Below are 27,925 nucleotides of genomic sequence, written 5' to 3' on the forward strand. Positions count from 1 at the left end.
AACTGCTTTTCAGTTTCTAAAATGTAACACTGAAAATGGCTCTCCTCTAGTTTAGGAACCACTGCCTTACTGCAAAATAAGAGTTCAGCACTAGATTTCAGCAACAACTAGTCTGTACTTCAAAAGACAGATGTACAAATACTTTCCAAAGAGCAACAACTAACCTCAGACCACTGCAGACGTGAGACACAAAATCAATACACAGCACCTGAGACGTATTTTATTATACCTGTACATCATTAACAGCGTAGGAGAAATGAGCTTCCCTGCTATTTAAATAGAGCACATTAAAATATCTGAACCCTCTTCAAATTCCTGTGCAGCCAAGAAGGGAGTGATTAACAGCTGGTTATTTTTACCATGGATGAAGGTGTACGCTTTTCTTAAGGTGTATTTAAACACGAAGTGACCCTGAGGCTGTTAGTGCAGACAAGTTCGCTTGACTCCTTTGTTTACCCAGCGTTGAGTGCCTTGGCCCTGGAAGATCAAGCCACAGACTGAAGGGGAAACGCTTGTGAAAAACACAAGTAATACAGAACTTTTCAGCAGGACCTCCCTGACATGTGCCAGATCCAGCAGGGTGATTAGGGGTGAGGAAGGAGGGTCCACCCAGACTAACGGCATTGCCACATGTCTTGGCCCTTTTCAAATGGCCTGACAGGCAGACATTGAAGCAGGCAGTTTTCCACACCACTTAGTCGGCTGTTTAATAGCGTAGGGAACAAAGGAAACTGCCTTATACTGAATCAGACCATTGGCCCACCTAGCTCAGTATGGTATACACTGACTGGCAGCAATTCTCCAGGATTTCAGATGAGGGACATCCCCAGCCCTCCCTGAAGATGTCGGGGATTGAACCTGGGCCCTTCTGCATGCCAGGCAGATGCTCTGCCACAGAGTGTTGGTACTTCCCTGCTCCGTTTCAGTGTTATCAGCCAAAACATGATCCTATTAAAGACAGAGCTGCAAGGCCAGGGCAAAAAGAAGGCAGCCTCAGGATCTGGGTGGTGGTTGGCGCCAAAGCCCTCCGTTTTTTCAGAGGAAAGAAATCGGCATACACATTTTTATGTTTTGGATTTTTAATATCCACGCTTAAATTGGCCTGGCCAGTTCTGGCCCATGACCTATAGAATCCCACTCTCTGATAAAAAGGTTTTGTAGAAAGCAAATTTGACAATGTGTTGATTGAAAATACCAAAAGACCATCTAGTCCAACCCCCTGTCAGTGCAGGAAATCCATGACTACAACACCCCTGATAAGGCTATATACCTTCAAACTGGATGAGGAGCTCCGCAAAGTTGTCCTTTTAGGAAACAGAATCAGACCTTTCTTCCATCTAGCTCAGTATCGTCTACACTGACTGGCAGTGGCTGTCCGAGATTTCAGACAGGGTTCTTTCCCAGCCCTACTTGAAGATGGTGGGGATTGACCCTGGGACCTTCTGCATGCAAAGCAGATGCTCTACCACTGAGCTACAGGCCTCTTCTGGGTTTTACTGTTGATCCTTCCATACTTTTTTAACCTGAATGGTCTCAGAAGGTAAGAGGTGCTGCCCTTCACAATCTAGAAAAAGAATATTTCCTACATTTGAGGTGTCGGGTAGCATTGCAACCTCCCTGGTTTCATATTCCTTTTGTAGGTATGTTTAGGTTTGATTGGAGAGCCAGTGTGGCATAGTGGTTAGTGTTGGAATCTGACCTGGGAGACCAGGGTTCAAATCCCCACACAGCCATGAAGCCCACTGGGTGACCTTGGGCCAGTCACTGCCTCTCAGCCTCAGAGGAAGGCAATGGAAAAACCACCTCTGAATACTGCTTACCATGAAAACCCTATTCATAGGGTCACCATAAGTCGGGATCGACTTGAAGGCAGTCCATCCTGTGCTTTTAACAGTATCTTAGAGCTTGGCTGGGAGGCCAGAGTCTGTGAGTTCAAATCCCTGCTAGTGTCTCCTGGGTGTCAAGGGCCAGCTAAAGATCACCCCACAGCGAGTGGCTCAGGGGTTACGTGCCCTGCCACCTGTGCAGCCGTGGGCAAGCTGCATAGTCCCAAGGAGCCCAGTTGCCCCCCAGCTGGTTGTTGCAGACAAGGAAGGGGCTGGCTTGTGGAGCAGTGGCAAGCTGAGCAGGCCCTAGCCAGTGAGGGAGGACTAGCCTCAGAGGGAGGCAATGGTAAACCCCCTCTGAATACTGCTTACCATGAAATCCCTATTCATAGGGCAGCCATAAGTCGGGATCGACTTGAAGGCAGTCCATTATTAGGTTTGATTATTTTCAAAGCCAGTATCAGCTTTAGCCCAAATTGTAGATTCTCTACACACACACCCCAGTAACCAATATGGGGTTTAGGTATATAGAAGGAGCCATCTTAAACTGCAGCAATCTGGCCCATTAAGGCGTGCTCTGACCGGCAGTAGTGCCCCCAGAGCTTGGGCACAGGTCTTGTTACCTGAGTTCTGCTTTAACCACAGCTTTAGGGCAGGGGTGGGGAACCACAGGTCCGAGGATCAAATGCAACCTTCTCGGCCTCTCTGCCTGGCCTTCGGAACTCTTCCCTGGGTCACACCCCTCACTGGGTCTGCCTCGCATCCCAATTTTTTTTTGGTGGCTGGAACATGTCCTTAAACTCCAATAATGCTTCCTGCTTATCCTAATAGAGGACAGAGAGGGGCGGTGCAGTTACGTGTAGAAACTCGCTTATTGTGCAAAGGTCAAATTTACATTCATTGCTCTCTGTCCACTTTTCCTTCTGGCCCTGCCCACCACCGGCATGTGGCCTCCAGAAGGTTGTCCAGAACAGAATGTGGCCCTCAGGCTGAAAAAAGTTCCCCACCTCTCTGCTAGGGATTAAAGGTGGGACTTGGCACATTCAAACCTGTGCTCTTGTCACTCAGCTATTGTCCTTCCCAACAACCTTTATCAGAAAAATGCACCTTTATTCCCTGCCTTCTGTAGGGTTGCCCGTTGCTGGTGGCACCTGCCAACGCCTCCCCTCTCCGTCCCTCCTGCTACCTCAGAGCGGGCAGGCAACATAAACCTGAGGAGAGGCCTACTGAAGGGGCCAAAGTCCCACAATTCTGTTTCTGACAGTGGCCAGCCGCATGCCTCTAGGAAAGCTGACAAGCAGAGCAAGAGGGCAATGACCTGCCCCTGTCATTTGCCAGCTGCTGGCCTGCCAAAGTGCACTGCCTCTGTACATGGAATGTTCAAGGAGGTAATGCTCCCCCTTAACTGCACATGCAGCACGCTCCTGTGTCCAACGAAGACTCCAAAGTATGACACCAAAGGTGTATCGCTTCCATCTCCATCTGCCTTTGCGTTCAACGCCCAAGAAGAAGAGCCTCGCACCTCCACACTCTGAGGCCAAATTGTTCCTGGCATCCTTCAACATTTGAGGTTTGGGTCCGTGATTTGCTTCCAGAGTTGGAGAGTCTGGTGGGGGCTGCGCCGGTGGACCAGGAGGAGCCTGCTGTGTACACAAGGGTCATTGCGATCCTTCTCGGCAATATCAAAGGTCAGGAAGCCAGGGTGAGCCTCGGGGTGGATACCCAGGGCTTGGAAGCACAGCCCCGTGTAAACATCATCAATAGGGTAGAATGCTACATGTTGAGAGATGAGGTGGAGCCACCGGGCGAGTGGCCCTGAGAAGATGTACCCACCGCCACCCGCGTAGGCTGGGTAAGGCCCCACGTAGTATGATTCCGGCACATAATACTTGCTCTTGCGGACGCGGAATGGTGAAGCGTTTGCCATCACTTGGCCCATATAGAGCATTTTGTGGGCTTCTAAAGAGCCCAGGTAATCCAAGACCTTGGGTGTGTTGATAAAGACGTCATCGTCTCCCTTGAGAATGAAACGGACATCCTGGCAATGCTGCACTGTCCATCTGAGGAAGAGGTAGTCTTTCAGAGTCAAGTTGAAGAAAGTGTCCTCAAAGTCCCACATCAGGATGTCATTGAAGACCCGGCTCTCGTACTCCACCAGTTGTTGGAGGTGGGGCCCGTGACGAGACTGGGCTGTGCCCAGCAAGAAAACGGTGCGCACTGGTAATCCGCCGGGCTCACCCTCGCGCCCCCATGTGTCCCGCACAGCCTGACGGGCAGCAAAATTCCCGGGCAGAGATTTGATGGCCAAGAGCAGGAAAGTGTGGTTCTTAGTGCCAGCACACTTGCTCGGCTGGTTGATCAACAGCGAAAAGTTCCGGCATTCGTCATAGAGAATGAAGTTCCTGTAAAGTTCTGGGTAGAAGGCAAAGTCTTTGATCTTGGCCACCCTGTCTGCAGTTTCAGGCCCAAAGCATTCATTCCAAGAGGCATTAACCAACCCGTCCTCCAGGGCCCGGAAGATCTGGTGCTGTTTCTCATTCCAGTAGGCTTTTGTCCGTGGGATGTTTAGGTGCATCTGTTGCAGGGAGGCATTGAAATGCTGCAGAACGAATGCCGGGAACTCGTCGTCCGAGGGCTGGTCAGGCGTGACAGAGCTGCTTTGCCAGCCGGCCCCATGAGGGGTTGGGAACCGCTCACTCTCCTCTGCACTCCACTCAATGTAGGCCTTGAGGGCCACCAGTGTCAGCAAAGCAGTGGCCACTGTGAGGCACCGGGAGGCTTTCATCTCTTTCCTGGGGGGGAAAAGAGCAGGGGGAGAGGTGAGCATCAAAAGGGGTGAGGAAAAGGACGGGAAGTCACAATGGCAAGCATCATGCTATTCATAGTACTTCAGGGCGAGGGATACGGGAGAAATTCGGTTCACATTTCAAGGCAAATCTATCAAATCTGCACTTTCCGAAACAATACTAGAAGCGAAACACAGCCACCGTGCAGTTCACCAACCAATGTTTACAAAAATGTATGTATCATGGGAAAATGTGCATAGAAATGAATATATCAGTGAAAATAACATACAAATATGTATTAGGAGAAACTGCTTGCAAAAATGTGTACTTTAGTCAAAGCAGCATGCAAAAGCATGCTCCGTAGGAGAAATTCACACTAAAATGCTGAAGAATTTTCTTGAGGATTTTGCAAATTGCTGCAGAAACACGGAGAACTGAATTTACGACTGGAAAAACGAGAGAACCAAAACAGGCAGATCTTTCCATCCCCTGCCCCCGCCATGGGGCGGAGTGTCACTGTTGCTCAGCAGGAAGGTGAGGGGCGAGGAGGTGGCAAGTTGGGGCTGTGCAGTGCACTGGTGGGATCACTGGATTAGCTCAACCAGTGCGCCACACAGCCCTGACTTTGCCACCACTTTGCTCTGCCCCCTAACCGGCACTGCTGCTGCTGCTGGAAGGCTATTCCTGTGACTCTGCCCCACCTGGCAAGCAGCTCCTGAAACCCCATAGAATTCAAATTGTAATAAAATACAATCAAAGAAATAAAGGAAACAATAAAGTCACAATGAAATATGACCATTTAAAGCAATGGATGTGTCATCTCCTGTCTTCAGCCACAAAGCAAGAGACACACCGTGTACCACCTGAATGAAACTCGCAGACCATCGTTTGGGAATGAGATACTGTTGTTACTATATTTATGTTTATTACCCACTCTTCACCAGCAAGTTCCAGGGTGGATTACAGCAGTTTAAAGTTCCATGTTAAAAGCAATTAAAACAGATTACAATCACAGGAATAGGGTGGGTCCTGAAAACATACACCCCAGCTGCCAAAGGCAAAGAGGTGCATCTTCAGCAGTCACCGAAAACTGTACAGTGAAGAGGCCAGACACACCTCTGGGGATGGAGTTCCACAACTTAGGGGCTGCCACAGAGAAGGCCCTCTACTGGGCCACCCTTCCCCCAAACTTCGGAGGTTTCTATCAAGAAGGCCCCCTCTGCTGATCTTAACACCCAAGAGGGTCTGTAGGGAAGGAGGTGGTCTCTCAGATATTTGGGGGCTTGAGTCATTTAGGATTGTGAGCACCTTGAATTGGGCCCGGAAACAAACTGGCAACAATGCAACTGTTGTAGAATGGAAGTTATGTGAGTTTTCAAAGCAACTGTGATGTTCCTATATTAATGTATATATGGTAAGTGTTGTTGTTTTAGAAGATACATGGTAAGTGGAGTGAAAGAGGGGGAGTGAATGGGCAGTAGAATGCGAGATGATTGGCTGAGTGTTTAAAATGGCTGAACGTATAAAAGGAAGAGTGAGAGTGGAATCTGGGGGGGAGAAGAGAACTGAGTGGGTTGCTTGGTGGGGTTTAGAGAGTTGTTTGCCAGGAGGGAGGTGGAGTTCGGATTAGTATTGAGTAAAACCATATGATTATGTGCCTTAAGAAGAAATCTTGTTAATCTTGTGAGCTTTGTTATCTTTAATAAATACTTAATTTGGTTTACCAAAGGCCTGATCCTTGGCTGGGGTTTCACAGACCAGAAGGGAGGGTAAGGTAATGACCAAGGCTGAAGGGGAACTGTAACAAATGGTGGCAGCGGTGAAGAGAATAACAATACCAGTATTCAGAGTCTCTGGGAATACTAGTATTGGGACGTTACTGGTGGTTGCCTAGCAGGGGGATCTGTTGAGATCTGTGCTACAGCGGATAGGTAAACCATAAGAGAGTGCGGTCCGGACTGGTGGAGTCCCTGGTGGTGCCTAGAGACAGGCAGTAACCACGAGCAGGTAGAAACCTGACAGGGAGAGCCAGGGAAGGGCGCATCACAGCAACCCCTGCCAATAATCTGGCTGCTGCATTTTGGACTTGAGTTGTCTTCAAGGGCAGCCTCACGTAGAGTGCACATCGCAATAATCCAATTTTCGATCTAGTCACCACAAACCATCTCAATTAACCCCTCATGCAACTTGTGATACTGAAAGTAAAACCATATCATCAGCCTAAATATTTACAGGCCATTCCAGAATCTTAGGCACATGACAGTTTTGATGATTATAACATGAATAGGAAAATAAAAACAAAGTGAAGCCAAAAAATAGCCTTGTTATACTCCTTTATACGCAGAATCTCTTCCGTAAGAACACAATTTGAGCCTATTTGAACCTTCAAACACTTTTCCTTGTACAGCATGCTACTTAAAAATAAAAGTCTGCGATCAATATTTCTTTTTAAACATTTATCCCAGAGATGACTTCTGTTATAGACTCAAAAGCAGCACTTAAGTCAATACATGCAGTGAAAAGCTGCCCATCTTTTGCTGTGTGTTCCCATTATCAAACAGAATAGTGAGAAACAATAATGGACCTTCTTTTCTTTGAAGCCTGCCTGCTCTACAACCAGTGTATGATTCTCTAAACTTTGAAGGAGATACTTAGCATAAATTTTGGCCAAAATATCAATCAACATATAAAAGGAGTCCAAGATGGGTGGGAGTTTCTAAAAAATGAAAATTCTAAAGGCACAACGGCAAACAATTCCATCAAGGAAAAAGGGGGAAAGACAGCAGGAGAAGCCAATGTGGCTTCACAACAAGCTTAGAGATGACCTGAAAACAAAAAAGGACACATAAAGGAAGTGGAAGGAAGGCCAGACCACAACGGAAGAGTACAGATAGCATGGAATTGCAGGGATGGTGTCAGGAAGGCTCAAGCTGAGAATGAGCTGAGGTTAGCAAGAGATGCCAAAAGCAAAAAAAAAAAAAAGTTCTTCAGGCTAATGTTGTCCTTGCTTTCAAAAGGAGCAAAAGAGAGGAACCTAGGAACTAGAAAACCAGTAAGTGTGACATCAGTCCCTGGGAAAATTCTGGAGCAGATTATAAAGCAGTCAGTCTGTAAGCACCTTGAAAACAATGCAGTGATTACTAGAAGCCAATATGGATTTATCAAGAACAAATCCTGCCAGACTAATCTTATCTCAGTTTTTTGTGTAACCTCCCTGCTAGACTGTGGGAATCTCGACTTCAGCAAAGCTTTTATACAAAGTGCTCCATGATATTCTGATTAGCAAGCTAGGTAAATATGGGCTGGATGGAACAACTATCAGGTGGAACCATCGTTGGCTACAGAATCGTACTTAAAGAGTGCTTATCAATGGTTCCTTCTCAAACTGGGGGGAGGTAACAAGCGGGGTATTGCAGGACTTGGTCCTGGGCCCAGTGCTCTTCAACATTTTTATTAATGACTTGGATGAGGAAGTGCAGGGAATGCTTAGCAAATTTGCAGATGATACAAAATTGGGAGGGATAGCTGATACCTTGGAAGACAGAAACAAAATTCAAAAGGATCTTGATTGGCTGGAGCATTGGGCTGAAAACAACAGAATGAAATTTAACAGGGATAAGTGCAGCGTTCTACACCTAGGAAAAAGAAACCAAATGCACAGTTATAAGATGGGGAATACTTGGCTCAGCAATACTACATGCAAGAAAGATCTTGGGATTGTTGTTGATTACAAGCTGAATATGAGCCAACAGTATGATGTGGCTGCAAAAAAGGCAAATGCTATTTTAGGATGCATAGAAGTATAGTTTCCAAATCACATGAAGTATTGTTTCCCCTCTATTCAGCACTGGTTAGGCCTCATCTTGAGAACTGTGTCCAGTTCTGGACACCGCACTTTAAGAAAGATGCAGACAAACTGGAACGGGTTCAGAGGAGAGTGTGAGGCGTCCTTCCCTGGCTCTCCCTGTCAGGTTCCTACCCGCTCGTGGTTACTGCCTGTCACTAGGCACCACCAGGGACTCCACCAGTCCGGACCGCTCTCTCTTATGGTTTCTCTCCCCACTCTAGCACAGATCTCAACAGATCCCCCTGCTAGGCAACCACCAGTAACGTCCCAATACTAGTATTCCCAGAGACTCTAAATACTGGTATTGTTATTCTCTTCACCGCTGCCACCATTTGTTACAGTTCCCCTTCAGCCTTGGTCATTACCTTACCCTCCCTTCTGGTCTGTGAAACCCCAGCCAAGGATCAGGCCTTTGGTAAACCAAATTAAGTATTTATTACAGATAACAAAGCTCACAAGATTAACAAGATTTCTTCTTAAGGCACATAATCATATGGTTTTACTCAATACTAATCCGAACTCCACCTCCCTCCTGGCAAACAACTCTCTAAACCCCACCAAGCAACCCACTCAGTTCTCTTCTCCCCCCCCAGGTTCCACTCTCACTCTTCCTTTTATACGTTCAGCCATTTTAAACACTCAGCCAATCATCTCGCATTCTACTGCCCATTCACTCCCCCTCTTTCACTCCACTTACCATGTATCTTCTAAACAACAACGCTTACCATATATACATTAATATAGGAACATCACAGAGGGCAACGAGGATGATCAGGGGACTAGAAAGAAAGCCCTGTGAGGAGAGACTGAGAGAACTGGGCATGTTTAGCCTAGAGAAGAGAAGACTGAGGGGAGATATTATAGCACTGTTCAAGTACTTGCAAGGTTGTCACACAGAGGAGGGCCAGGATCTCTTCTCAATCATCCCAGAGTGCAGGACATGGAATAATGGACTCAAGAATCCAGATTTCGACTGAACATCAGGAAAAAAGTCCTAACTGCTAGAGCGGTACGACAATGGAACTCATGACCTAGGGAGGTGGTGGGCCCTCCAACACTGGAGGCATTCAAGAGGCAGCTGCACAGCCACCTGTTGGTTATGCTTCTACATGGATTCCTGCATTGAACAGTGGGTTAGACTAAGTGGCCTTATAGGCCCCTTCCAACTCTACGATTCTATGATTCAACCTTCTCCAGGTTGACCTCTTTTGCCTCAAGGAATAAACGTGTTCCTCAAGAGTGAGGAGGAGCTGGCTCCAAGCACACACCTTCAGCCCAGCATGTGATAGCAGAGGCACAACACTGGACAGCCCCCACCTATCTACCTTTTAAATGCTGCAAGTTTTATATACTGGATGCTCGTCGGTACAGTTGAGCAAGAGGTTTTCTGTTTGCTATTTCAGCAGACTGGTGTGCTTACAAACTCTGGCGCCAACAGCCAATTATATCTGATGTACCAAGTCCTCCTGTTCTCCCTGGAGAAAAGACATCTGCACCCATGACACATAGTTTTTGCGGTACATGCGCACTGCCACCACATTATAACGGAATTGCTCTCCAATGGAGTCCTACTACATAGGCATGCAGCGTGACATCACACACATATTATGCGCTCAAACCAGTGTGTTCCCCCCCCCCAGGCTTTCTACCCTCTGATCTTGGCAACTGCCAGGGGGATGAAATTAAATTCTGCCTGGGTGGCAAAACTAAATATTTGTGCAAATGAGAAGGCAAAACGGTGTATTTGCATATCCAAAAGAGCATCTGCCACATCTCCCTTAGCAATCGCTGGAGGGCGGAGAGAAGGATAAGGAGCCAGAGCTATCCAAATCCACTCCTCCCTGTAACAAATCTTTTTTTCTCCCTCGGTTCCTCAGGTAAATTCAAAGCCCAAGGGCAGCCACAGATTAGAACAATTTAATGCTTCCTTTTCTGCCTGCTGAGTAGGGAGCTGGGGGAAGATACAGACAGGAAAAGAACTGCTGGTTCAGGCCAGTGGCCACTCTGGTCCAGCATCCTGATCTTACAGTGGCCAACCAGATGCCTATACAGGAAGCCCACAAGCAGGACCAGAGCAGAAGAGCATTCTCCTCACTTGCAATTCCCAGCAACTGGAATTCATTCAGAGACACACTGCTTCCGACAGTATGACATCTAGACCGGAGAAAACCCTAACCTGGACGGTTTGCGAGACAACATGGGCCACATCAGAAATGAACCACGAACCCAACGCTTTGCATGTTTTTCTTTCTAGTTTGCATACTTTCCTAATATAATGTTATTGCCATCACAATTTCTAATTGATGAGGACAACCCATGTACCTCCCCCGCAGCCCCTCAATGTATAGACACTGCTAATCCAAAAAGTATTCTGTTATTCTATTATTATTATTAAAAATATTTCTGTCCCGCCCTTCTACCCTACAACAGGGCACTGAGGGCAGCTCACAATAGAATCACACACTTTAAAATCACAAAAACATTTTATTTACCTTCACAACTAACCTGTTGGGAAGGGTGCCATTATTCCACATTTTATAGAGTAGGGACTGAAGCTGACTTATCCATCAACATAAAATGAGTTGAAATAAACCCAGAACTATACTTACATACTTATTTTATTACATTTATATTTTATTTAATTAGGTATTGCATTTATATCCCACTTTTCCTACAAGGAGCTCACAGTGGTGCATGTAGTTCTCCCTATGCCCTATTTTTCCCCTCCCATCTATCCTGTGTGGTAGGTTAGGCTGAGAGATGGTGAGTGACTGGTCTAAGGCCCAGTGAGTATAGCTAAGCAGGCAATGCTGAAGCTGGTTTTATTTGTATGAAAATCCAAAACGCAGCTAGGTCACAAAACTTAAATAAGTTCCTGGATCCTAAACAGCAACATGGTGGCACAAAAACATGGATCCAGGGCATAGATCTGCAAAAATATTTTCACAGGATACTACCAAAGTGCTATCAGATCATAGATCACGTCAATGCCCATGGCCTGGACCATAAAAATCATAATTTGCTAGTTCATGGTGTTACTGTGGTGCACAGCTATGGAAAGAGTTATGGGCTCCTTCTGGGAGGAAAAATATAAATGTACTGCCTTCAAGTCGATTCCGACTTATGGCAACCCTATGAATAGGGTTTTCATGGGGGTGAGAGGCATTGACTGGCCCAAGGTCACCCAGTGAGCTTCATGGCTATGTGGGGATTTGAACCCTGTAGCCCAATACCTTAACCACTACACCGCATACAAATTTAATAAATAAATAGTGCACTGGGTTCCTTCTGGGAGGATGGACAAGATACAAATTTAATAAATAAATAAATTTAGAGCACAGATCCTCAATTTCCCCCCATACTACCACACATTTACCATCAAATCACAGATCGTATTGTTAGGTCCAAACCCAACACGCAAGCCGTCACTGTCTACTCAGCTCACATCCACACGGGAAGGTGCGAAGTTGAGAGCAAGAATCTATTACCAGAGGCCAGGAAATAACACACAATATTACCTTTGCAAAGGAGTCCCAAGACCTGCCAGCAAGATGCTTTTCAGAAGTGGGAACCCCGTTTATTGAAATACAGTAGATTATATAGTTTCCCCAGTGGTTACAAAAATGGGGAGCAGACGTCATAAAGAATAGAAAAACATTGCTAGACATAGTAACATCTTAGATATGGAAAATGGGGTGCTTAGGTTAACAAAAGCCAGGAACATCTTGTCTCTTTTCAGGCATAGGCTTGCATAGTTTATACGACCTTGAGATAAGCGCTCAGAGTCAAAGGAACAAAGGATAGATAGGAAAGGGGAGGTTCGGTTACAGGGGGATCATTAAACTAAGAATTGCACTCAGGTTACATTTTTGCATTTGTAAGCGTGTATGTGTCAAGCTCTACAGCCATGTCAATAAGGCATAGACATTCTTTTGTGATACACTTGGTAACATCATATAAGACAGAGAGTATAGATATGCACAAGGAAATGGGAGGGGAACACATTTCCAGTTCAATCAGGCTTTTATTCACTTAGCCACTGGAATGTTTGGGGTCAAGTCATCGGGAAATAAACCGATATCTACTTTATATCAAGCCAGTAATATTTCCATACCCAACAGTATCTGTGCCCAGGGACTGAACCATAAAAATAAAGGATCCCATTTCTCACTGCACCACCATGGCAAAAGACATACACAGATTAGTGGCACGGATCGTTACGGATTTTCTGGATTTTACAGACGATCCCACCAAATCACAGAATACATTTCTATCTATAGACTGAACGGTAACAATCAAAAAACAGATTTGCTGCTTCGCGGCACAGCCATGGTGCAAAAAACATGGAATCAATCAAGGGATCTCGTGGATCCTCTGATCATTGGGTGTGAGGATTGCAGCCTGACAAGCGTCGGAGAAACAGGAGTGGACTACGCTCCCCAACATGCCGTGCGCACAGCTCAGGAGGTGGGGGTTGCACCCTCGTGTGCCTTTATTATTTTTATTAAACGGCAGGCCTTCCAGGAGGCCCCACCATCCCTTTCTTTAGCAGCGACGGCAGCAGATAGTAAGAGGCCAGAGAAGCCAGCGGGGAAGTACTCGCAAGCCTTTCTCAAGAGGGGAGCAGCACTGAAGGACTACACTACCCAGCGTGCCTCGGGAGGGACCTACTTCCGGCAGCCTGCCATGGGCCTCAGTTAAACATCGCCATGGGGCGGACCCCTTTACCTAGGATGCCCAGCCGGAAGGAGGGAAGCAGAACCGCCCTTTGGAGCGGTTTATCTAAAGCATGCTGGGAAATGTAGTGCCTAGTACTTCATATAGTGGCTTGATTCGCGATTAAACACCAGCAGCAGAAACTTTATATACTTGCGTGTCTGAGAAAACCCAAGCGCCCTCTTCGACTCTTCCCTGGGAGGCAACTGGCCACCAGGACGTCCAAATTTGAATGGACCGAAGGTGCTGCAACCCTGTCCACGTCTGCTTTGAAATAAGCCCCAATGAGCCCAGTGCTTCTGAGTAAACAGGCATAGGATCGGGCTGCACAGCTGCAATCTAACCTTCAGCCCAACAAGTCCATCCACACTATATATATAACCACGTGGCTTCCCTCCCAAAATCCTGGAAAATGTAGTGTACTGTGTACCAGAGCTACAATTCCCCTCACCCTTAAACTACAGTTCACAGGATTCGGGGGGGGGGCAGCCATGTGCTAGAAGGATGCGCTTAGGATGGTGCTGTAAACCTGCTGTATTTGCATGCTGACTCGGGAATAAATCCCACTGAGCCCAATAGAATTTGCTTCCCAGTAAATTTGTTTAGGATTAGACTGGAAGACTGCAAGTGTGAGCATGCTTACTTGAGAGTAGGCACCTGTGACTCTAATAGGATTTACTTCTGGATACATCTGCACAGAGCCCAGTTGCAGTCTTATACATGCCTGCTTGGGATTGTTGTGGTTACGTGCCTTAAAGTCGAACAAGACTTATGGCAACCCTATGAATCAGTGACCTCCAATAGCATCTGTCATGAACCACCCTGTTCAGATCTTGTAAGTTCAGGTCTGTGGCTTCCTTTATGGTATCAATCCATCTCTTGTTTGGCCTTCCTCTTTTTCTACTCCCTTCTGTTTATCCCAGCATTATTGTATTTTCTAGTGAATTGTGCCTTCTCATTATGTGTCCAAAGTATGATAACCTCAGTTTCGTCATTTTAGCTTCTAATGATAGTTCTGGTTTAATTTGTTCTAACACCCAATTATTTGGATAAGCCCCATGAAACTAGGGCTTGCTTCTGGGAAAACATGCACAGGATTCAGCCACTCAGTCCCCCATCCTGCCTTTTCACAACAAGGTGCTCAGGGCAGCTCACAACAATTTAAAATGCAATGTACAGAAAATTAGGCTGCAGACCTATACCCATTTACCTGGAAGTACACCCCACCAAACTCAATGCAGCTTACTTCTGAGTAGACATATATAGGATTGGACAATTGCTGTGAGGCTGCAATTCTATGTGTGCTTACTTAAATTAATAACAACACTACTTGAACTCTGTAAGCCTTCTGAGTACGTATTCTTAGGAGGATGTCCAGCTTTCAATCAACTCGTTGATTACCTCAGAGGGGAGATAACCTATGCCCTCCCAATCTTGTTGGAACCCACTAGGGTTGCTAGGTTCATGGCCTGAGACTGATCCTGTATCTTTAGGAGAAGAGAAAGCCAAGTGCAGGTGTTCTTGCAACACTATAATGGGAAAAACCACAAGGAGGAATTCTCCCTTCCCCCTGCACAACTTTTAAAGATACGGAAGTTGTGCAGGGGGAAGGGAGAATTCCACTGTGTGTTTTTTCCCATTACAGTGTTGCAAGAACACCTGCACTTGGCTGACTTTCTCTTCTCTTAAAGATACAGGATCAGTCTCAGGCCCTGAACCTGGCAACCCTAGAACCCACTCCCATCATCCTAGGAACATAAATCTACAATGCTGAGGTCCCTGAATCCCAAAATAAGCTTTGGTCCACCATATATCATATATCTTCATGAGGAAAACGGGGAGAAATGGCGACAGAGAAGGTTGCTTTGTTGTGAGCTCCATTGCCCCCTCCTAAATTACTGGCTTTATTGATTTACACTTTTATTTTATTGTTTTAGGGTTTTAGCATTTTAACATTTTATTTATTTATTGCACTTGTATACCGCCCCATAGCTGAAGCTCTCTGGGAGGTTTACAGCAACCAAAAACATTAAAACAAATATACAAATATAGTGTTTTGTGTTTAAGGAGTCTAAAGTTTAAAATTTACAACCTGAGGTGAGACTGATTGGCCCCTTGGGTGTTCTAATTAGGAGTATCTTGTGAGTTTATTACCAGTCAAGGATGAGGGAGGGTTTGTCAGGAGAGGAACAAGGAAGTAGCACTCTGTTTTGAAGTTGTTTAATTGTTTTATAGCTGCCTTGCCTGTTTTTAATTGCATTGAGTGGATGACAAATATTTCAGTAGAACAAGTGCCTGGCATTTTTCTCCTGGAGTGAACTCAGAGTGATTAGGGCACTATGGTAGTAACCAGATCCCAGAAAAGTCAAAAGAGATTTATAGAACCTCTCTCTGTACCTGCACAGAGGTCAATTTTGGAATATTGCCTCCCTGTGGAAATTGAAGGAACATTTAATGAAGGAAATTTAAGTAAGGGCAAGACTCATTGAACTTTATTTTTTGGTGAATGATGAAGAAAGTAGAGATCCCTAGCTGGGAGAGTTTCCAGATACTTGCAGTCAAGAACAGATGGTCTCTTGACCCAGAACTCATATGCAGAAATTCTTTTTTATTGTTTCCTGAAGATGGTGCATCTTTGTACAATTTTGATACTGTACTGAAGGCAATTCACTGGTTAAGGGCATAGAAAAGGAAACTCAGGCAGCCCTTGCTGAAGTATATAAATATCTCAGGGAGAATGAGAGAATGTTTCAGAACCTAGACAATCCAAGGAAGGAGCTCTCTGGTCTTAAGGCCAATATGCAGGTCATAGTGGGTTAATTGAGATTGGGATCCTGACAACAGCTCCTGCTCCAGTAACACCTGTTCAAGAAGCCGATAAAAACTCTGTCTTAAGAGAGCTGCAGGTTGATATTTCCCACATTGGTGACCAGGATCTTGGGGATCACGTGTGTGACTTTTTGACGGACTGGGAAAGACAGGGTACAATATGGCCAGACATGGCAGATGAGGAAGAAATCCAGGATGACATTATTGAACTTTCCCACCTTACTCTTTCTGACCCTAACCTTATTGTATTAGATGAGTGGCAAGAGGGCTCACTAACAGAATTTGATAGGTTAGACAATGTTATGGGGCAGAATGGATTCGAAGATGAGTGTGAGGAATCAGGCAGATAATGAATTAATAGGGACTCGGCAGATACCACAGGATAAGACCGATTTCTGTATTTCTATATTTAATTGGCCACTGAAGCAGATGGATAGCTCATGGAAAAAAGGTCCAGAGGTGTTATCAGAATAATCACCTGCAGCTGGGATCTTAAGGAAATGACTCGTATATGTCTGTACCTCTGGAGACATGGCAGAAAAAGGGGTATAACTGAATAGACTTTCACTTGTTTGGAACATTGCCAAACCTTTTGGACTCTTCTCTCTTATTTTAAAAATAGTAATGTGTCTTTTAAGGGTGTAAGCATACATTGGGACAAAGATCTAAATGTACGTATTCATGCCAAGAAGTTGTTCAACAAAGAAAAGTCCCTAGCCATTTCTCCCAACGACACAAAAGGGCTCATTCTCTTAAAGAGCCCCCGTTTAAATGCAGGATGTCCAAGGAAGGCATACCCTCATATGTAACTTATCCAAATAATATCCTTGTTTCATGGAAGAGTCATGGGGACAGCCCTGTCTTTAGAGAAGATTTACCTCTCATGTCTGCCCCTCTTAATACTTCTATTCCACCCAGAAATTATGTGAGGAGTACCCAAGCTAATTATAACTTGGATAGAGTTAGATATGACACAAGCAAAAGATCAAATAATCTCCCAGACCCAGGAGATGGACATTGCTTTTAAGAAAAGCAGGGAGAAAATTCGAGTTCCCCCCTTTAATACCCAACGTCTGTTTTGGCAACCCCCCTGACTAGATAGGACGGAGCCACACTCTTCCCTTTTCGTGACATCATGGATTATTGCTGGGTGGCAGAACAAGTGTATAGCTCAAGAGTTTAGTAAATTCCTTCGGCTGTATTATATTCTTTGTCTCCAAGAAACGTGGTTATTGGATACATCAACTTTTTTGCTGTGACGGTTTAGTTCTTTTTAGCTACCTGCAATAAAATTTCATCAGAAAGGTAGAGCTGGGGGGGCCTGGCCACATTAGTCTTGGTGAAATGCGATGTTGTAGCTGAGGTAATTTACCAATCCAAATCTGATGTTATACTATCAGTATTGGTAAGAAGAATCTGGGGGGGGGAGCTGGTTGCTTTAATTTCTCTTAATGTATATTTTCCACCTGATAAAATGGAACTGGACTGCCTTCAAGTTGATCCCAACTTATGGCGGCCCTATGAATAGGGTTTTCACGGTAAGCAGTATTCAGAGGGGGTTTACCATTGCCTTCCTCTGAGGCTGAGAGGCAGTGATTGGCCCAAGGTCACCCAGTGAGCTTCGTGGCTGTGTGAGGATTCGAACCCTGGTCTCCCAGGTTGTAGCCCAACACTCTAACCACTAAACCACACTGGCCCTCATAAAACTGTGAGAAATATATCTTCATGATCAGCTCTTCAAAATGTACATCCATGGCAGCCCAAAGCTTATTTTGGGCTTAACACCCCCAGTTCCTTGTTCTTTTATACCTATTTTGGCTGCTACAGGCATGACTATATGCCTATGGCGGTGTCTTGTGCCCAGGGAAGGAACTGGGCTGGATGCACTTCAGTGACATCCCATAGAAGACACTTTCCTGGATGTGTGAGTGTATGCTTTATGGTGGCCCAAAGCTTATTTTGGGGTGCAAACCTCCAATTCCTTATTCCTTTCTACATATTTTGGGCATTATTGGCATGGATGTGCCAGGTTTGACAGCATCTTGTGCATGCCCCAAAGAAGCATTGGGCCAGATGCAATTCAATGACATCCTATAGAGGACACTCTCCTGGGTGTGGAAGTGTATGATTTGGGTTTATTGTGGCATGTGCACACCTTAGTTCCTTATTTGTTCTTGTCATCGCATTTCTATGTGTGTTGCACAGACAGAACTGTGAAAACAACGATACTGTGGAACCTGAAGGGGTCAGTCCACTAGTCATGGAGATGTATGTTATGGGGTAGACCAAACTGTATTTTGGGATTCAGTGACATATAAACTTCAGTTGTTGTTTTTAAACTTTTGTGATTATCTCTAACTTTTGGTCAAGTAAAGAACTGGTAACTAGCAATTACCACCTTCACCATGCAAAAGCACTCTCCTGCTCATGATGCCAGCAACTGGTGTTCAGAGGCATATTATCTCTTACAGTGGAGGGAGAAAATAGCCACCATTTGGCCGTGGATAGCCTTCATGAATTTGTCTAATTGTCTAGTTGCTCATCACTATATCTTGGAGCAAATTCCATAGTTTAGCTATGAGCTTTGAGAAGAAATACTTCCTTTTGTCTATTCCAAATCTTCCAACATTCAGCTACCTAATCCAGAGGGGAGTTCTAAACACTGAATGAAATAATATAGGAAAGAAGCTATTATGAAATTTTCCTGAAAGAAAACTAGCAATTACCACCTTCACCATGGGGTTTTTCAAGATTCTGTGGGGAGAGAGAGCAGTTATGAAACCGGTTCAAGCCTGTGGTATAGACATGATCTTACAGCCACTGACATTATGATTCCTACGGATGACTTTCCTAGCATTTGATTTAACCTTCAAAGTAGTTAAAATTTACTGGGGACTTATTAGGGAGACAAAGTCTTGGGCCAAAGCTGTGATCCCCAATATGGTATTCTCAGACCACCCCTCCTGGCACGCACCTCCCAATTTAGTAACTTTTTAATTGAGGGTTTTTTGGCTGGGGGAGGGTTGGTTCAGGGGGGTGGCCTGCTTTTTTCTGTGTTTAATTTCTTTTAGTGGGATGAAGGTGTCTGGGCTGTTTGGGGAGGGGGGTTCTGAGCATCACCAGTCTTTCTTCTGTGAAACTTGTATTTTCTGGTGCTCACAACAGTTTCTTAGATTTCCAAACATTCCCTTCTAGGCCCAGAAAGGTTAGGGGCTCCTGAACTAGAGGGCAGGATGGATCTTGGGAATATTCTTGAACTCCAGCATCTCTTTATCTCTCTCTCTTTAAAATTAAGCCAGGCATTCCTAAACTGTATTCCAAGCCACACAACTGTGCCACAGGATAACTGCTAGAAATACAGCAAGAGACAAATTAATGAAATAATAATAGGTTCCTTCTTATAAGCCCAAAGTATCCCCTTCATAGATGAGGCTGCCCACTGCCTCTCTGCATGATAAATCAGAAGCTGGCTGAAGACTGGCTGGCCAAAGCTAGATGTCTGGGAGAAAAGAGAGAGAATAATGCAGACGTCAAATTTAAGAGCATCCTGTTCTCTCAATGGCCAACCAGATGTGTCTGGGAAGCATACAAGCAGGACTGGAATGCAACAGTGCTTGTTTTCCAGACAGAGAAAGGTCTGCTGGCCTGCAAGTTTTTCTCTCGACCATCACCTGACATCCCAGGTCAAATGGATCATGGAACTGTTGCAGTATTCTCTTGGCTAAAATGGCCGGCATTTCTTCCCTTTGCTAGCAGGCTCAGTGCCCCTGTTTGATCCACAGGGCTCTTGGTTCAGTTCTCCCAACAGCCTTTGCTTCAGGTTTGACTGGAACATTCAACCCCTATCAATGCAACACAATTACCTGTTCTCAAAGGAAGATGCTTGTTGTGCCTCTTTATGCATCACTGTTCTAAATAAAGAGGAACCATTTAAAAAAAACACCCTTTTCAATATAAAAATGAAGTATGGCTCAAATGTTAATTCAGAAGAAAAGCATCTCTGCCATTGGGAAGTTTAGGAAACACTACAACAAGTAATGAATCTGTCCATGCGATTCTGCAGTGGCTTTCACATCACCATTAACTGCTAAGTGCCCACTGAAAGGCCATTAAGTGCCCTAATGTGAACTAGAAATTGGCTTTTTTTTCTCCCTCCTGGCAGGGCTTGCAGAGAATCCATCTCCAACCAAAACAACAGGAAGCTTAATCCCACAAGATGCTCTGTCTCAATTAACCCCTGCCCTGACAGGTTAGAGTTGTACATCAACAACCAAGCAGCACTGTACCTGGAATGTTAGGATCACACAGAGGAAAAGGGTGTCTTTCTACCAGCTCGGCCTGAGCGCAACTGGCAGGGAGGGAGGGAGGCACCTTCTTCTACATGTCTGTGCTGCTTAGCACCTGCCAAACTGTAAAAAAAATAAACTTATCAGTTTACAAAAGCAGCTATTTCCCTATCTCTCCCCACCTTCCATCTTGTAACAGTTGTGATCTTTCCTGCCTCCTGCAAAATGCAAGAACTAGGGGCCTAAGTCAGATCTGCAATACCTGGGCAAAAGATATTGGCAACAAAATTTGGGATAATCAAAAAAGGAGGTTCTTCTTGGTGTCCCTCCTGGCAGATAGATGGCCCAAACAAGACCAAACAAAAGGTCTTGTGAGGATTTTGTTTTATAAGTTACAGTGAAATTTCAATAGAAAAAAATACCAATTCTGTACTAAGGTTGCATCCTTGCAATTGTTTAAACACATAAATCTGTCTACCTCTTATTTATTATTTACAGTTGTGAGGCTACAATCCTGTACACACTTACCTGGGAGGAAGTCCCACTGAACTTAGTGGAACTTACTTCTGAGTAAACATGCATAGTAGAGTTACCAGGTCTCTGGTTTTCAGCCAGAGTCTCCAGGTTTTGGGGGGCCCTCCAGCTCCCACACCTTAACCCCTGAACTCTCAGCTTCAATTAAAAAAAAAAATTAAGTTTCTAGGTGGTCTGGTCCCCGAGATATACACCAAAACGTCAGCCCCCCCCATGACTGTTTAATCTATTTAACTGACACGACGCTGAAGTTGGTTCCTAGTTCCCAGTTCCCAGTTCCTTATTTGCTTGAAAGTTCAAAACACTAAAAAAGAAGAGCTGACAACTACAGCAACTTCAAACCAAACTTAACATGTCTCTGAACCCCAAAATATATGTTGGGGTACCCTGTATGATATATCACTGTGATCGGGGGACTCTCCCCGTCAAGAATAACAATACATTTATGCAATCAAAATCAACAGGCTTCTGATATTATCATAAATACATAATGATGTCATAAAATCATAAAAAACAAGTAACTGGGGGTGCCCACCCCAAACTCTGCTCTGGGACAGCACAAAGTGTCCTCTACGAGATGCCACTGTGTCTCGCCTGGCCCAGAGCTTCTGCTGGGCGCAGGGGAAGGATGAGGGCACCTATGCAGACAGAAAGGGTAGAGAATCTTCTTACTCTTACTCATTTCTCAGACCTCTTTCTGAAGTGAAGGGTCAAATCTGTAAAGAAGTTTGGAGCAGCCACATTAAAAGATAAGGGCAGGGCATTCCAGGCAGGGGGTTGCCAACCCTTCTTGGATATGGATGTCTTTGCAGAGGATCCCTAGTCAAGTTTTACCAACAGCACAATCCAAACTATATTTACTCAGAAGTAAGTCCTGTTGAGTTCTATGGGGGCTTAGTCCCTTAGTACATGTGTTTAGAATTGCAGCCTTCAGGGGCATCCATCTTTACTCCCGAATGCTCCCATCTAACATCTCCACAACACTAGTCTCCTTTCTTCCTACAGTGGGCTTCTGGTGACTGGCCTGGCCTGAAGGCACTTAAACCGTTGTTGCCGAAAGCAAGTAGGCTAGATTAAATGATCCCTACCCAGGCTCCATCTTTTAGCTAAAACGTCTAGCTTAATTTTCAGTCAGATTTTTTTTAATTGTACGCTCCAAACAACTGTGATTGATGCTTAATGTATCATGCTTAATGACATCACCTGGGCCTGCCCTGTGACATCACTTGGGCCCGCCCCTAAAATCTCAGGATTTGGGATGCTTCTGACCTGGCAACCCTAATGCACAGGCTTGAGTCTGTTAGTAACTTGTCATCCTAGTCCTCTACGGCCCCATCTGCACTATATATTTAAAACAATATCATACCACTTTAAAGTTTCATTGCTTCCCCCAGAGAATCCTGGGAACGGTAGTTTGTTAAGGATGCCGAGAGTAGTTAAGAGTCCTCTATTCTCCACACAGAGCTACAATTCCCAGAGTTCCAAGGGAACAGGGATTGATTGTTAAACCACTCTGGAAATTAGGTAAAATATAATCAGCCCAAATTTTAAATTAATTAATTAAAATATATTTTACCCTGCCTTTTGATGATATAATGCCTAAAACAGTTTAGGACACATTATTTCAAACAGTGGTGGGGAACCTCTGGCCTGCAGCCCTAATTAGACCTAGCAAGGATCCTAATTTGGACCGTTGGGATGTTTTCCCCAAACCATGCTTATGATATTAAAATACTATCAAAAAATAACCACAAACAATCCACACTAAGAAACCTCCACAGCTACAATCTGAATAAAGCGCTAACAGCGTTAATCCCACTGGTCAAAATGCCACTAAACGGCTGTGGGAGAGAGGCGTTCTTACCTAAACACTGATAACAAAAGTTGGTGCCAGCCCAGTGGATGGCTGTGGAGAAGAAGCTCCACAAATGGGGTGCCACCACACAGATGGCCCTCTCTCTGGAAACCACTCACCCTTACCGTGAAAACTGAGAGACCTCCAGTGAAGAATTTGACAACTGGGCAGATGCATATAGGATCAGAGAATCCTGCGTATGCCCTGTCACTGAACCGTTAAGGCAATCTTAACACATTTTAACCATCAAGACCAGGCTGGCCCTATCATTAGGCAAAGGGAGGTGGCTGTTCCAGGCAGCAGGGAGTGGTGGTAAGGTGTTAAAAGACAGAGCTGTGTGTGCCATGTGCTGCTGGCCCTGTGCACCCCCTAAGTTAGCCAGCTGCCCTAAGATGCACTGGAGTACACATTCCTGTTGCTAGCGTCGAATGCCAGCCCTGCTGGCTTCTGTATGTAGAATGGGAAGGAGTGCCACCTTGTCCTTTGCCTCAGTTAGAAAAATGCCTTGGGCCACCCGTGCATTGGGATGAAGGGGACATCAACTGCAAAACTAACAATCAAAGCATCTTGTATACTTGATGCCCCTGCAAGCCAGAAGCCCCAATGCGCCACCCTTTTGACGCAACCGCTGGGCCAGTCAGCCAACTAGGATAGCAAAGGGCCTGGAGGTTGGCCAATACTGCAATAATAATTATAATTTTAATTAACTAATTAATTAATTGTTAATAATAATTTAGTTGCTTTTTTCAGAAAATGGGGACTCAGCGTGACTTATAGAAACAAGCATTAAAAGCATTAAAACTTTAAATGCTCACCAATAACATGTGTAAAAGAGCAGATCCAACTCAATCCCTCCCCACTAAAAGAGAACTAGAAAATTAAGGTCCAAAGGCCTGGGTGAATAAGAATGTTTTTGTGTGACACCTAAAACAGAAATGGATGGTTCCAGGCGGGCCTCCCTGGGGAGAGTATTCCATAAATGGGGGGGGGCACCACTAAGAAGAGAATGTCACCACCCTTTGCACCTCCCTTGGAGGCAGTACACAGAGAAGGGTTTCAGATGAGGAATGCTGATAAGCAAAGAGGGGTTTTTTCTCCTGTAAAGATAGAATAAGGTAAGATGACCATCTGGGACACAGACAGTTAAGATCTGTTTGTGGTCAAAATCTGTTTTAATATAGAAAGGGGATTCATGCTTGGCTGATTCAGATGAGGTTTTATTCTTTCATTACTTTGCTTGACGTAAAGGGAGTTTTTATGCTTAGTTAATGAGGAAGGGAGGGGGAGCAATATATCATATATGGGAAATAATAAATAAGGGTATAAGGTAGCCTAAAACTGAGGAGTGGGAGATGTAAACAGGGGAGGAGTTTCATGTGACATGATTAGGCGTCTCGGATAGGCTGTGAACCCTGTAGTACTCTGTCCAATGAGAAGGCAGGGGAGGGAACCATAGCGTCGAGCTAGGGGATAAAAGTCTGTACCAATGTCATGTTGGGTGTGCCTGCCTTCTGGTAGGCACCCGTCCTTGCAAGAACGAAATAAAGCTTTGAAAACTGCTTCACAATTGTCTCTGTTGTGAGTTTTCCCTGAAAGACCTTTTTGGGGGTCTCATAGGGTTTTTTTCCCTTAAGGAAAACCACGTTTCTTACAGTAGCCAATGCAATCGTATGAGGATTGGTATTATATGTTCAGAGCATCTTGCCCTGGCCAGCAATCTGGCTGCTGAATTCTGTACCAGCTGCCGTTTCCAAGCAATCTTGAAAGGCAGCCCCACGTATAACGCATTACAGTAATCTAACCTAGAGGTTACCAGAGCATGGACAACAGATGTTAGACTAATGCAACTTGAGGGGCAAATGAAAAACTCTAGATCTCTGGACAACAGCACACTTATCAGGGGAGACAGCTGGTATAGCACAGTGGGGAGGGGAGCCTGCCTGGGAGTCCAGAGTCTGTGAGTTCAAATCCCCGCTCGTGTCTCCTGGGTGTCAAGGGCCAGCTAAATATCACCCCCACAGGGAGTGGCTCAGGAGTTACGTGCCCTGCTACCTGTGCAGCCGTGGGCAAGCTGCATAGTCCCAAAGAGCCCAGTTGCCCCCCATCTGGCAGTTACAGACAAGGAAGGGGCTGGCTCGTCCAGCCGTGGCAAACTGAGCATGCTGTAGCCAGCTGGGGAGGACTAGCCTCAGAGAGAGTCAGTGGTAAGCCCCCTCTGAATACCACTTACCATGAAAACCCTATCCATAGGGTCGCCATAAGTCGGGATCGACTTGAAGGCAGTCCATTATCAGGGGACGCACCACTTCTGTCCTGGTAGGCAGAAATTAAATGAAAGGACCCCTGCCCCCTGAGTTTTTGCAAGAGGTCCCTCTACTTGGGAAACTGGGTGCTTCAATGGCCTGGTTTGACCATAACGCTAACCGTACCTTAGTGGTATGTATGAACTCAACTTGATGGCTTATTAACTATGGTTCAGTGTTAACCATAGTTTTTAGCTGGTTTATAAGCCATAGCTTTGCATTACATGTGAAGCTGGACCTTCTCCTTAACTATAGATTAAGGAGCTTGTTGCCACCCAAAAACTACATAGCTGCCTGTGACATAATAAGTAATTGTCTGCCAGACACATCACCTTTGACTATGGTTTATTAACTATGGTTAACGTTCATCATGGTTTAGTGTTATGTTCAAACCAGACCAATGATATCAATGCTGGGGAGAGGGCAGTTCCATCCCCCTCTCATAAATCTAACAGGCTGAAGAAGTTAGCTGTGTCATCACTGATCTAGAGCAGGTATGGGGAACCTTTGGCTGTCCAGATGTTGCTAGAAATTGCCATCATCCCTGGCCATTGGCCCTGCTTTCTGAGGCTGATGGGAGTTGTAGTTAAGTAATACCTGGAGGGCCAAAGGGTCCCTACACCTTGTCTAGAGCAAGGGTGGGGAACCTGTGGCCCTTCAGATATTGTTGGACTCCATCTGCCCCAACCAGCATGGTCAATGGTCAGGGTAATGGGGGTTGCAGTCCAGCAGCATGTGGTGGACCAGAGGCTCCCCACCCCAGCTCTAGAAGTTGGGGTGGAGGCTGGGGTACAACATGTCTGCCTCCTACTGATTGCTGTTCCCCATTTGCAGCACCCTTCATGTTGGCATTCCAAAGAGTTTTAAATGTAAGTCCCAGCAAAGTTCTGGGTATGTTTATCTGACAAGGGGCATGATAAGACACATACCAGCACCATGTGGAAATTCCAAACCGCCGCGTGTTGGCAGCAAGCGGCAAGAGAGGCTTCTGAGAGAATTTACGGGCCTCAACACAAACACGAGTCGCTCCTTCCATTAATTCTGAAAGTGGCCGGATTATGAACCCCCAGCACTACCCCAGACCATCGGGCCTTTACCCCCCCTTTGATGCATGCAAAGACCAGAAGCCATAGTTTAATGGGACCTATCATACACCCCACATAGCATTACACTTTTGAGGAAAGATGCATAACCAACTAAAGTGGTGGTTCTCCAACTTTCCCCCCCATGAACCACTTGAACATTGCTGATGATCTCAGCACACCACTCAAGTGGGTGGTGGTGGTGTTTTGCCTGTTTTGGCAATTGCAGTGTGCTGTTTTTAATTGTATTTTTACAGACATGCTATGGACCGCCTGAACAAAAGTCGTGGACCACAGTTTGGGAACCCCCGGAACTAAAGGCAACTAATAACTGTTCTGATCCTCTCCTAAGAGCCAGCTCTGGCAGGACACAAAAGATGTGGGCAACACACTTGGAGGGAAACGTCACAACTTTCCACTATTCCCCCCCACCAAGAAAACATTTTCCATGCGAATTTCTATGGGGCCACAACATAAAGCCCTCTGAAATGCACAGTACAGTCAGATTGCTCAAAACTTCCCACCGTGGGAAGTTCGTAGGAATGTGATGTACATATTTAAAACGTCACTTTTGATTTCTCCATCCCTCATGATTGTGATTAGATTCCACACATCTTCCACAGATAAAACACTTTCTATTCCTGTTGCTGCTTTGTAACTCAAGAAATTCTATCACAAATCGCATTAGGACTACAAGCACTGAAGCCACAAGTAGGCATCACATCCATCAGTCTGACGTAAAGCAATTAACAGACTTTTTAGCTAATGCATTTTGTCCTAGCAGTTTTGTATCATCATAAAAAGTGCCACAGAACAGAAGTAACACACAGCAAAATCCCCTCCCTTTCTTCTCTCTCACCCTCCCCCAAACAAAGCACATCAACAACAATAACCTCCCTCTCCCTCCCCCCAAAAAATCTAGCAAGCAATGCTTTTCCTTCAGCCTGTAGGGCTGTATCATCTCATAAAACAGGAGTTTCAACCACTGTATATTCCTCTCATCCAAGTGCCATGCGCGCAGGTTCACTGTGTGATCCTAAGCATGTTTACTCAGTCAGGAGTAAGCCTCGCTTTCCTTGATGGTGCTTGCTTCCGACTAAATAGGTACAGAGCTGCCCTGCAAAACTCCTAGCCATCTCTGTTTAGAAGTAAGTCTCACTGTGTTCAGCAAGAGCTTACTCCCAGGCAAGTGCATGCAGAGAACAGACAGGCATCCCACAGAACAGACCAAGCCTCACCTTAAACCCATGTGTGAAAGGGGAGGCTCTTCTTGTCCTTCTCTCCTCTGTCTGAAGTTAGACTGCCCCCTCTCTCCTCTGATCCTCCTTGCTCGCTCTCTCCTGCTATCACTCCAGGCGATGTGGGTGGCTTACTCACAGCAAGTACACTTGAGACACACATCCTCCTGACACCCAAAGCAAAAACGAAACCTCCCACCTTTTGCAGAACCAGCCATTAAACTGAAACCACCTCTCTCTTTGGGAAATAAAAAAGAGAGAGAGGCTAGGTGGAGGGCAAAAACAGACTGGAAGAGAGGCAGGATCCTTCTGCCAGCACACAAACGCCACTACTAGGCAGGCAAAGGGTGGGGCATTTCATACAAAGTGTCTGAATAGTTCATTTATCAAATATTCATGCTGCCAGCCAGGCTGCACGGGAATCACTCGCTCCTCGGAAGTTCCAGGCAGCAAGGGCTTGCCAGGCAGCTAGTAAAGCAAGTCCTTCGGCCCTTGAAAGAAAGGCCCAGTCCCGGGCAGAGATGTACCCATCTGAGGAATACAGGTTGGCATCAGGAGGCAAGCCCAAGTTCTTGGGCATCTGAGTACCATGGAGGATCCACACCTAAGGAAGTATGCAGAAG

General features: G+C 45.4%; 1 protein-coding gene across 5 annotated transcripts; it reads right to left on the reverse strand.

The window, feature by feature from the left end:
- Nucleotides 1-210: 210 nt before the first annotated feature.
- Nucleotides 211-27,524, reverse strand: B3GNT8 (UDP-GlcNAc:betaGal beta-1,3-N-acetylglucosaminyltransferase 8). Of its 5 annotated transcripts, none has more exons than XM_061598013.1 (3): nt 27,303-27,523; nt 20,291-20,413; nt 211-4,618 (listed from the first exon to the last, which is right to left on the reverse strand). In XM_061598013.1, exon 3 carries the CDS (start codon nt 4,609-4,611, stop codon nt 3,385-3,387), a length of 1,227 nt encoding a protein of 408 aa, XP_061453997.1. In that variant the 5' UTR covers nt 4,612-4,618; nt 20,291-20,413; nt 27,303-27,523; the 3' UTR covers nt 211-3,384. The 5 variants fall into 5 exon arrangements, with proteins under 5 accessions (XP_061453997.1, XP_061453998.1, XP_061453999.1 ...); XM_061598014.1 differs by lacking the exon at nt 27,303-27,523 and adding an exon at nt 20,819-20,866; XM_061598015.1 differs by lacking the exon at nt 27,303-27,523 and adding an exon at nt 20,553-20,633.
- Nucleotides 27,525-27,925: the final 401 nt, after the last annotated feature.

The sequence above is a fragment of the Rhineura floridana genome, chromosome 15 (genome assembly GCF_030035675.1).
Source record: "Rhineura floridana isolate rRhiFlo1 chromosome 15, rRhiFlo1.hap2, whole genome shotgun sequence".
NCBI classification, from domain to species: Eukaryota; Metazoa; Chordata; class Lepidosauria; order Squamata; family Rhineuridae; genus Rhineura; species Rhineura floridana.